Source organism: Watersipora subatra, chromosome 4 (genome assembly GCF_963576615.1).
Source record: "Watersipora subatra chromosome 4, tzWatSuba1.1, whole genome shotgun sequence".
NCBI lineage: Eukaryota > Metazoa > Bryozoa > Gymnolaemata > Cheilostomatida > Watersiporidae > Watersipora > Watersipora subatra.
This window is the reverse complement of record NC_088711.1, coordinates 47,118,048-47,130,477: the sequence shown is the minus strand read 5'-3', so window position 1 is coordinate 47,130,477 and position 12,430 is coordinate 47,118,048. Positions and strand designations below refer to the sequence as shown.

General features: G+C 33.5%; 1 protein-coding gene across 1 annotated transcript in view; it reads left to right on the top strand.

Annotated features, from left to right (window-relative positions):
- The window catches only part of LOC137394299 (leucine-rich repeat-containing protein 1-like), a 113,776-nt gene that overhangs the window by 25,230 nt on the left and 76,116 nt on the right, over positions 1-12,430 (top strand). Inside the window, exon 7 of the mRNA XM_068081016.1 lies at positions 3,026-3,166. Coding sequence (XP_067937117.1) covers positions 3,026-3,166 — 141 coding nt within the window. The remainder of the gene's footprint in view (positions 1-3,025; positions 3,167-12,430) is intronic.

Sequence of the window (12,430 nt, the reverse complement as noted above, 5' to 3'; positions counted from 1 at the left end):
GAAAAGTTGTCGATACAAACTAATAATGCTGCAGTTACGATACACCCTACAAATGTAAAGAGTCACTTCAAGTTTTTAAATGTTTATGCCCAACAGGGTGAACTTGGAAAGATCTTGGAATGGATTAGGCAATTTACATGTATTTTACTGAACTGGTACAATGTAAAGTCCCTGCAACATCAAGAAGCAACGGCGGCGGACACAGATTCCACAAATTCAGCAACTCTGCACCATATTTATTATACATTCAGCATTAACTTTCTATTGTTGTTAGAGAGTTATACCAGTCTCTTTGTGTTATTTTTTGTCATGTGCACTAGCTAATAATTTGTTTCTTACCTAAATAGGATATTTAATTTTTTGTCAGTTAAACTTAGTTGTTCTCAGAAATCATATGTTTTAAACCTGTTAAGCCCGCTCCTCCTTCATGAATATTTTGTTAATACTTTCTGGACTAGCTCTACCAGCGAGCTCCATGCTCCCTTTTCTTCAGTAATGAAGTCCTGTTTCTTGAGCTCCTTTACTTTTCACTATATCGCTTCTTCTTGCACCCACCCCTGTTTGTATGGGAGCTGGTCAATTGGTTGCGCCACCTTGACTAATGTTATTGTGTGGTGTGTCACTTGGTTTGACCCAAGTAAAATTTTGAGGTGCGGAATCCGTAGTTCTACTGCTCTTTAGGTCTTTGAGTATTTGACCAGCTAATTTTTATTAGCTGGTAGCTACAATTACCCAGCTAAGCAGCATTTACACCATAGCTACACCAATTACACTATAGCTGGTAGCTACAATTACACAGCCAGTCAGCATTTACACTATAGCGGACATGTCTAAAGTCCGGCCCATTGGCCAAATGTGGCCCAGGGTCAATTTTCATCCACCCGCATCCTCTGTCATAAAATCAATAATCTGGCCCGCCTGTAGAATTAACCCTTTGAACCCTAACAACCTTATTTTCCAGCATTGCGCAGGGCGTGTCAACATCCTTAACGGCTGGAATTCTGGTATTCACATGGCTTTGTTTACAAAAGCAGTTTCTAAGTAACAGAGTAAACCAATCAGATTTATTCTTGCTTGTTTAAATTTTATTTAAACGATATTGTGAAAAAATTGATGCTACTCGTTTGTTGGTAGGTCATAAATGATTGTGATGCAAATAAAGAATGTTATGATACTAACTATAATTTTTCAATATATTTCAAATCATGAAATAATGATGAGCATTTGCTCAATAAATATGATGCTACTGTAAATGTTTTTTACGAGTTATTTTTAAATCGTACAAACTTTTATAGTTTTTATCTGAATAATGGTGACGAACTGTTTTCTTCTGTTTGATGACATTTGCTGTGGGTTGCTCAACCTTTTTACTAATGTTTTACCAAATATCATTGTATTTTCAGCATGTTTAGTTATATTTAATAGAAGTATAAAAACTTTGGATTGTTGGACAGATTGCTTGGGGTTAATGATACCACTGACAAAAACTACCAGGGTTCAAGGGGTTAATAATTTGGGCAGAAGTGCTGTTACCTGCGTGTTAAACATTTAAAAGTCCAATCAACATTTGTAGTTACTGTCATATTTTAAATGAGCCCTCCACTCGGTGATATGCCTATTGCTTGTTCATTTTTCTGTTATTGTGTTTAAATGTTTTATAAATGCTAAACTTATTGTTTCACGTTTCAAATTTAATTTGTACCCAAGGGTACAATTACTTCTGATCAACTGTTACAAAAAAGTTAGTTTCAAAAAAGTGAAGTTAAGTGATTATTAAATTTCAATTATAATGTCAATGCAATTTTGATATGCATGTTTCAAACAAACCAAAACACATGCTTAAGATAGCTTAAATTGAAATAAAAAAGCAAATATGAAACACAGATTGGCTCGATAAATTTTATTTAAATGAATTGCTGTTGTATGTAAAAATGTTCGTTAAGGTTGATCCCCTAAATTTTTAACGCGCCAAATCTGGCCTCCTATGCAAAAAGTTTGGACACCCCTGCACTATAGCTACACCACTTACACTATGATAGCTATACCTGATAGTTATAGTGTAATTCATATTTTAACATCATATACTCTAATCAATAAAGTACATTTTGAAAAACAAACTTTTTAACTATTTCAATTTGTCCCAAGTGGTAACTCAACCTGCCCCGCTCATAGTGCAGGTGTTCGTGAAAGCATATATTGCTCAAATTTAAAACGTTCAAATGAATTTTTAAACTTACAATGCATTCAGCATATCTTTGGAAAAGCTTTTGTTCAACACTGGTGCATATTGTATAATTTGACTCTCTAAATTTAACCAAGTTTAAAATGTGGTTCAACCTGTTCCAGTCTCCCTTATTGCCTCACCTGTTCATAAACCAGAAATCAACTGCATACAGAGCCAGTAGAATAGAAACTGTTTCTCTAAAGCAACTTGACTGTCTATTTTAAAGTCTTATCATAGATCACTGATCATTGTGTTTTTAGCCTAATTTTAATCCAATCAGAAGGTAGTCGAAATTGCCCAACCATATTTCTTCTTTGTTAATTAAATGGTACTTATTCGAACTCTTCCCTCTGTCACTTCAGACTCTTATCAGTGTCACAAAATCATACAAATAGTTGTTGGTTATCAGTCTATTTTTTACTTCAAAAGGTATCATTAGCTTCAAATGGTTCTTTGCAATTCTCTTGTTTTCGGTTCTCTTTAATTAAAAAATGAATTCATCCACAGTATTTGTAGAAGGATTACTAGATTGGCAGTATTTTGATGTTTCTTTACAATGTTTCAAATTATTATATTATCCTAAACATGTATATTTTTACAGAAAATTATAAACTTTCTAACAACCTACAAAAAGCACGTAGCAGCATATTACTTCAAGAGTGGCTAAGGGAATGTTCTTAGAGTATTTGGTGTTCATATATTCATATAAGTCTATGCTATAAGCAAGTAGCAACATAAAGTATATGATGAGGTATTTGTAATGGTTAATACTCTTATACTCAGTATTTCTCATGTTTACAGACTATCACAGCTTTCTCACCTTGAAGACCTCAAGCTCACGGATAATGACTTCTCTGGGGGTTTCCCAGAAGTTATCTGTAACCTCACCAGTTTGAAATCACTCGATGTTGCCAAATGTAAAATTTCACATCTACCAGAGAGGTGAGTCATAATAATAGTTACAGTTATGTTCTATCATAAAGTACTTATTTCTTCCATAGTAATATACAAATGAAAATAACTTCTTTATTAAATTCTCCCCTGTTACTAGTTTAAAGATGCTCATCAAATCTGAAACATGTCAGTGAGTGGCACAGATATATAAACCTAGATTGGCTATTAGGGAAAAAGCCTGTCAGACTTGAATATCATGATGTAACGTCATTATATTGTACCTCATGCTTGACTGCGCTGTTGTCAACAAGGAGCTAATGAGGAGGTGACAAAATCACATTTATTTTCACATAAAAACCTTCTTGTATACATAATCCAGTAAACTAAAGCGATTCTGTGGTAATATCTGATAGCCACCATAGATTAAAAGTATAAAAGCTATGAAATGTTGCACACAAATCATGAGCCATCAGGGCTTTATTTGCCACCCTCTCCTATCCCCATTCTCTCTTTTCCCCTTCTCCAAAGAAGAAGTGAGAGGGAAAAAAGAAGAGGGGGCAAATAGCCCACCCATCCGAAGAGCCCCTAGCTAGGTAAAAGACTAATATATGTTGAACTAAACATGACTAAATATGATGAGCCTGTGAAGTTTTGATCTAATCAGGGAAATGGAATCAATGGCTTTCTTAGCTAGAGCTGGAACGAGACCAAGGAATACAGGGTCGGACCAGACTCGGGGTCAGCAATGAGGGCCAAGATCGGGTCAGACCGGGTCAGCACGCACGATTTTTTATTCATTTAATGTTAAGAGATAGTTCTATTACAGCCTAATGTTGTGACATCAATAAACTAAGATAAAAGTAAACATCACACCAATCATTATATTTTGTGGCTTGGTTTATAGATGCAATCTACAATTTATGGCTAGACATTGGTGGATCAATACTATTCAATGGGTGATAGATTAATGGCATGATTTGCCTAGTGTATTTATTACAGATTTTATTTTCAACTGCTATTATATTCAACAAGAGATTAGTTAAGAAATATTTTACAAATATAAAAATAAAAAACTCAGCATAGTGGAAAGCAAAATCCATCACTTCCCTAAAACTTCTGGTATTAGTGAAAGAAACTAAAAATAAAATAAATTTGCTGGATTGAAGGTTCTTAGACGCGCTTTTAAGTTTCTCAGGATGCCCTCGTTGTTAATGCCTCAATAGTATTGAGGTGGACCCTTCTTTGTAGCTTAAAGGTTGACTTGCAACAAAATTCACATTACAGTTATTTGGTATCAAAAGATTCACCATGTCTTACTCTGTTGTGTTGTAGGTGCTAAATACGGGGAAATGTGATTACAAGCTCTTAAAAGCTCAGAAACGAAAAGCCACCATAAATTGGAATCTGTTTATTTCTCTGACGTAGTCATGACAGTTTGGTTATCGTCTTGTCACGTGATGTTCTCACATGAATTGAAAAGCCATTAAAAAGCTCAATATAAAACTTATCGTAGCACTAGTTTATGACAAACACTTCGGGTTTTACTGAATACCCCGTATCAAATATAGACGCTCGCTACTTTACAGTTTTGTTTCAGCATTATTCAATCATCAAGTCGTAATCTGATCATGGTTTTATTGAATGCGTGAAGTATATTTGTGAAAATATTTCGACGAACGAGGTTACATGAAGGTGTAAACAGAAACCATCCTGTAACAACTACGTCCCATTTGAGCCGTTTTGGAAAGCGAATCCAAACTACGGCGGTCTCGTGTGGCTGCGATTAACTGTTCGTTTTTTAGCTTTTAAGAACTTGTAATCACATTCCCATATATTTCGCACCTACAACACAACAGAGTAACACATGGTGAATCTTATGATACCAATTAACTGTAATGTGAATTTTGTTGCAAGTCAACCTTTAACTTGCTTTTGCATATTGTACAAATAACTTGGTATTTTCCTTTCGTGACTGGCTTCTTCATGAACTCCCAGACTACCGACATGTTGATTATTTCTTGCCAAAAAACGTTGTGAAACCTATAGTCCAAAGACTATTGTTGCAGACGTAAAAATATAGTCTTGACTCACCTTGTTTTATTTCGCCTGGTCTTTCCGCGCTAGGACTATATGCGACTCCATTTCAATCGCACTTGAAAAGCGATATACAACCGCTGTAAGTTGTTTAGCCATAAACCTACCCGTGTCTTTGTATGGGAAGACCCGAAGGTCGGGTGGCCCGACCCGAGCACCTCTGACCCGGTGGGTCAAGACCAGACGAGCTACCCATGCCAGCTCTATTCTTAGCTTCATAATGCGCCCTAATCAAAATATATCTCTTTGCTATCTCACGAGCTAGGCTACTAGCTTGATGATTAAACTTAAACAATAGCATGATGTTGAACCTCAGCAATTTTTCCATGGTTGCAATTAGTGCTAGCCTGGGAACGTTTTTCACCAATCCATCACTACTAAGCAACACTCTCGTCGCTTTCTCACTGTGGTTTCAAACCTCAATCACCACAGGCGAAGACAAAGTCAAGCCACCACGATTCTTAACTGTGATTAGGGAATTCGTTGCTTGGTTTATGTCATAGTTGGTAATATCCACGATGCTAGTAACACAATCATTACACTTCAAGTTTGGTGACCTAGCCAGCTACATAGCCAGCTGTAAAATAATCATTATGTCTCATTTTTGACTTAAGACATACTTGCATACTCATCATATTTAGTCATGTTTAGTTCAGCATGATATTACTCTATTTACCTAGCCAGGGCCTGGCTCTTTGAGTGGGTGGGCTATTTGCCCCTCCCCTCTCCTTTCCCCCTTTTTTCTTTTCCCCTTCTCCCTTTTTCTTTGGAGAAGGGGAAAAGAGAGAATGGGGATAGGAGAGGTTGGCAAATAAAGCCCTGATGGCTCATGGTTTGTGTGCAACAATTCATAGCTTTTATAGTTTTAATCTATGGTGGTTATCAGATATTATCACAGAATTGCTTTAGTTTACTGGATTATGTATCCAAGAAAGTTTTTACGTGAAAATAAATGTGATTTTGTCACCTTCTCCTCGTTAGCTCGAATGGTTAACAACAGTGCAGTCAAGCATGAGGTACAATACAATGATGTTACGTCATGCTATTTAAATCTGACAAGGCGACCGATGGGAATAGCTATTATTGGCCAATCTAGGTTTATATATCTGTGGTGAGTGGAAGTTTGTGAGTCCCAAACGAATCTCAAATAAAGCAGATTTCAGTTAGAAGGACTTACAAATAAGTTATAATCTGTCCATTTCACTCATTTTAACGTACTACAATGTACATAAATTATTTCTCATTCATCAATTACGAAGTCTTATGAACAGACTGTGATATCTGTCATTTAACATGACAGTAATAATTAAGGAAAGTACTAGTAATGGTTCTGTGGTTAAATTTTAATAATAAAGCAGCACCTCTTCTTCATCCATAAACATTGAATTTCTTATGTAACACACTGCAAAAATTTTACACAGTTCATTTGCAGTAAGTTAATTTTGCGTAAAATGTGGTTTACGTCATAGAGGCGTCTACTGTAATTATAACACAAGGTCGAAGCAGATTCCACAAATACAGAAAGTCTGCATCGTATTTATACATCCAGCATTAACTTTCTATTGTTGTTAGAGAATTACCCCAGTCTGTTTGTGTTACTTCTTGTCATGTTCACTAGCAAATAATTTCTTTCTTAAACAAATAGGAAATTTAAATGTTTGTCAGTAAAAATTAGCTGCTCTCGGAAGTCATCTGTTTTAAACCTGTTAAGTCTGCTCTGCCTTCACGAATATTTTGTTAATAATTCATAGCCTAGCTCCACCAGTGAGCTCCAGGCTCCCTTTTCTTCAGTAATGAAGTCCTGTTGTTTAAGCTCCTTTTTGATCTATCGCTTCTTTTTGTGCCGGCCCATGTATGTATGGATGCGGTTTGATGGGTTGTGCCCCCTCGAGTAATGGTACTGCGTGGTGTGTCACATTGGTTCAGCCTAAGTGAAATTTTGAGGTGCTGAACATGTAATGATAGCCTTTAGCGTTTGCCAGGCTTTGTATTGGTCTCTTCCTTCTAATTGGCTGTTCCGGAGCAGATCTTGCAAAGTGGTGCTAGTTTTCTATCAGTTTCTGTGAGTGCAACTGGTTCTACTGCTCTTCAGGCTTGCTTGCCTGTAGCAATTGTTGTAGCAGGTGATTTCTATTAGGGTGTATTCTTTGTTATTTCATATATTCTAATCAATTAAGTACTTTCAAAAACAATAATTTATTTGTATTTCAACCTGTCCCATGTGATTGCTCAACTTGCCCCGCTCCTGGTTCAGGTGCTCATGAAACTACATATTGTTCAAATTTGAAACGGTCAAAGGAATTTTTAAACTTGTCATGCATTGAGCAAAGCTTGAGGCAGTTTTTGTTCAAATCTGATGCAAATCGAATAGTTCACCTTTCTAAATTTAGATAATCTTGAAGCATGGTTCAACCTGTCTGGCTATCCCCTACTACCTCGCTGTTCACTAACCAGAAACCAATGGAATTTAGAGCCAGTAAAATAGAAACTGTTTTTCTAAAGCAACTTGGCTGCATCTATTTTAAGTTTTGTCATAGATCACTGATCATTGCATTTTAGTCAGATTTTATGCCAATCAGAAGGTATAGTCAGAAATGCCCAATCATATTTTTTCTTTGATAATTGAATGGTTCCTAATCCAACTCTTCCCTCTGTCACCTCAGACTCTTATCAGTGTCACATACTCATACAAAGAGTCGTTGGTTCTCAGTCTATTTATTTTATTTTAAAAGGTATCATTAGCATATGTGGTTCTCTGCAATTCTTTTGTTTTCTGTTTTTTAACCAAAAGATAGGTTCATCTAATTGTAGAAGGATTATTAGATTGGTAATATTTTTGATATTTTTTTGCATTGCTTCAAATTATTATATTATCCTAAGCATATCTATTTGTACAGAAAAATTGAATTTTGCTCATAACTTACGGAAGATCACGTAGCAGCATATTAACCCTTTTACTGCCAACCATGGACAAATTTGGCTATCGGCCTAGTGCCAGCCATTTTACCGAAAGTTGCCGATATTGCTTCATGATATGTATACGGTATTTTTTCAACCTCAGTCTAGAACATTTTTGTTACATGTTTTATTTTGCCAACATATTAACCAGCTTTGCTATGCAAAAATTCAATAGATCTATACTTTTTGCAACGGTAAAGCTATGTGAAGCTACAATCGATGCGAAGTTAAATTAATTCTCAATGTTCCTTACTCTTACAACATCATTACTTTTACCACTATCCGAGACAGTGCTGCTGCTTTAATTATCTGTATAATCACGAAAATCTGAATCTGATGTGGCTATAATGTCATCAACATAACTAATTACATGTTTTTTGAATCGCGCGTGGTACTTAATGAACTCAGACACAAAATATTTGTTTTTAGATTAGAAATTATCAAAAAAAGTTTTAAATTGCTTCGTCGTTTTAGGCTAATTTCATAGAGAAATCTTCGGACAACACTGTCATTTTCATAAAAGTTTTAAAGACCATGGGTTAAGTTGTCAACGAATAATAAAATTAAGTTACCAAGCAATTGCTGGGAAAGTCGCCAAAAATGTGTTTATGGCACCGAAAGGGTTAAGTCAGGGGTGGCTAAGTGAGTGCTCTTACGCGTACACATTAAGTGAGTGATTATACACATTTTCTTTGTGTGTATGCACTAGTATGCGTGCATATGTGTTTGTGCAAGGTGTCTTTTGTGTGCATGTGTAGATGTGTGCGCATGGGAAGGTGTGTGTGGGTGGGGTGTGTGCGTGTGGTATGTGCAGGTTGTGCGTGTATATGGGTATACATGTTGTCTACTTGTTGTATGTACACATGTGTATGTCTGCTGTGTGGCACATGCGCATCTCCCACATCAGTAGACCACTAGAGCATCTATCAAATGATGAGGAATTAGTTACTGACATACGATTGTAAAGTACTCCTCTATATTCCTCTTTATTTATTTAAAATATAGTGTTAGGTCTATTTAGTGTACAGTTCCTCTCCTGTACATACTCTAGTACATATAGTTTCTATGGTAACTTCACCTTTAAATTATTTTTATAATAAACTAACGTGAAATACTTGCACATGCTAGGTACACGGTCATGTATGTAGTTTATACTTTGCTGACTCCATAGCATAGTCATAATCAAACACTTCTAGATGATTCCAAATTCACTTGTTTGTTTCTTCAATAACTCTTATAATCTTGGTTTGAAACTGTCATTTTTCAACTCATTATATACCAGAAGCTGTGCAGTGTGACTCAGTACAGTGTTTGCTTATGGCCGAGAGCTGTGTGGAGGAGCTTTAGCATGCTTAGTACAAAATGTTTCTTATTAGTTAGTAGTTCGTTTCAATGCTCCGCTTCAAATTGCCAAGTTATCATAAACATATTTGTTCCTACAAATGGGTAGTTAATTGATTAGCACATCGTATTTGTACTCAAATAAGAGGAAACAATCATTTACCTGTGTTGAACCAATAGAAAACATGTTTACATTCCACGCTGAGCTTTGTAAAACCCTAGATTTATATCGCATTTTCTTATCCGCAATTACCAGCGGCATCAGTTCCAATACAGCTACTGAATCTTCATAAACTGTAGATCAATATACTTCTGGCGCTTATCTATTGAGTACAAATACAAATACTAGTGAGACTGATTATTTCATTTTTAGCAATAACAATGTCGTAAGCTATAGTAATAGTGATGAATCTTCTCACATACTGATGTTGTTAGTTATGGTAGTAGGGCAATGGCTCAGAAAGCTGTCTGAGGGCATTCAGTAACACATTTGTAAAATATTTACATGGCATCAACGGATTTAAAATTTTATGCTGAATAGTTTGGTACCAAAGCCCTTTTAATTGGCTTTGTAGTTCAAATGTTAGGACAACTTATATGCGCCATTGCCAAATATTAGGTTTTGATTTCAAACATTTAATTATGTTATAGCAAAATAATAATTGGTTAGCAAAAAAGCTTAATGTTTGATTGCAAATTCATCTCTTTGGATGTTTTCACAAATATCAAATAGTTTAATAAGTATTATATTAAAGACGTCTCCCAACCATATTCTATGTTACAATCAAGTTTCTTGCTGTTTGTAAGTTTTCCTTTGTTGTGTTCTAACTGATGTACGTGTGCTGGAATTACTATATAAACAGCTTTAGCCTATATCACCAACTCATTTTGGTTGTTGTTAAAAGTAGCAAACAACTTTTAAGACTTGTGAAAATGGTTAAGATTACTTTTATATATTTAAATGTTTAAATAAAAAAATTTAAATAAGCTTCTCTCTTTATATGTTTTACTTATACAAATAGTGATGATTATATACCACTTGTCTGATTAAATGTTTAAATAGGAATGTTTAAATAAGCTTCTCTTTTTATATGCTTTACTTATACAAATAGTGATGATTATTACCACTTGTCTGATTAAATGTTTAAATAGGAATGTTTAAATAAGCTTCTCTCTTTATATGTTTTACTTATACAAATAGTGATGATTATTACCACTTGTCAGATTAAATGTTTAAATAGGAATGTTTAAATAAGCTTCTCTCTTTATATGTTTTACTTATACAAATAGTGATGATTATATACCACTTGTCTGATTAAATGTTTAAATAGGAATGTTTAAATAAGTTTCTATCTTTATATGTTTTACTTATACAAATAGTGATGATTATTACCACTTGTCAGATTAAATGTTTAAATAGGAATGTTTAAATAAGTTTCTATCTTTATATGTTTTACTTATACAAATAGTGATGATTATTACCACTTGTCAGATTAAGTGTTTAAATAGGAATGTTTAAATAAGTTTCTATCTTTATATGTTTTACTTATACAAATATTGATGATTATTACCATTTGTCTGATTAAATGTATAAATAGGAATGTTTAAATAAGTTTCTCTCTTTATATGTTTTACTTATACAAATAGTGATGATTATTACCACTTGTCTGATTAAATGTTTAAATAGGAATGTTTAAATAAGTTTCTATCTTTATATGTTTTACTTATACAAATAGTGATGATTATTACCACTTGTCTGATTAAATGTTTAAATAGGAATGTTTAAATAAGCTTCTCTCTTTATATGCTTTACTTATATAAATAGTGATGATTATTACCACTTGTCAGATTAAATGTTTAAATAGGAATGTTTAAATAAGTTTCTCTCTTTATATGTTTTACTTATACAAATAGTGATGATTATTACCACTTGTCAGATTAAATGTTTAAATAGGAATGTTTAAATAAGCTTCTCTCTTTATATGCTTTACTTATATAAATAGTGATGATTATTACCTCTTGTCAGATTAAATGTTTAAATAGGAATGTTTAAATAAGTTTCTCTCTTTATATGTTTTACTTATACAAATAGTGATGATTATTACCACTTGTCTGATTAAATGTTTAAATAGGAATGTTTAAATAAGCTTCTCTCTTTATATGTTTTACTTATACAAATAGTGATGATTATTACCACTTGTCTGATTAAATGTTTAAATAGGAATGTTTAAATAAGCTTCTCTCTTTATATGCTTTACTTATATAAATAGTGATGATTATTACCACTTGTCAGATTAAATGTTTAAATAGGAATGTTTAAATAAGTTTCTCTCTTTATATGTTTTACTTATACAAATAGTGATGATTATTACCACTTGTCAGATTAAATGTTTAAATAGGAATGTTTAAATAAGCTTCTCTCTTTATATGCTTTACTTATATAAATAGTGATGATTATTACCACTTGTCAGATTAAATGTTTAAATAGGAATGTTTAAATAAGTTTCTCTCTTTATATGTTTTACTTATACAAATAGTGATGATTATTACCACTTGTCAGATTAAATGTTTAAATAGGAATGTTTAAATAAGTTTCTCTCTTTATATGTTTTACTTATACAAATAGTGATGATTATTACCACTTGTCTGATTAAATGTTTAAATAGGAATGTTTAAATAAGTTTCTCTCTTTATATGTTTTACTTATACAAATAGTGATGATTATTACCACTTGTCAGATTAAATGTTTAAATAGGAATGTTTAAATAAGTTTCTCTCTTTATATGTTTTACTTATACAAATAGTGATGATTATTACCACTTGTCAGATTAAATGTTTAAATAGGAATGTTTAAATAAGTTTCTCTCTTTATATGTTTTACTTATACAAATAGTGATGATTATTACCACTCGTCTGATT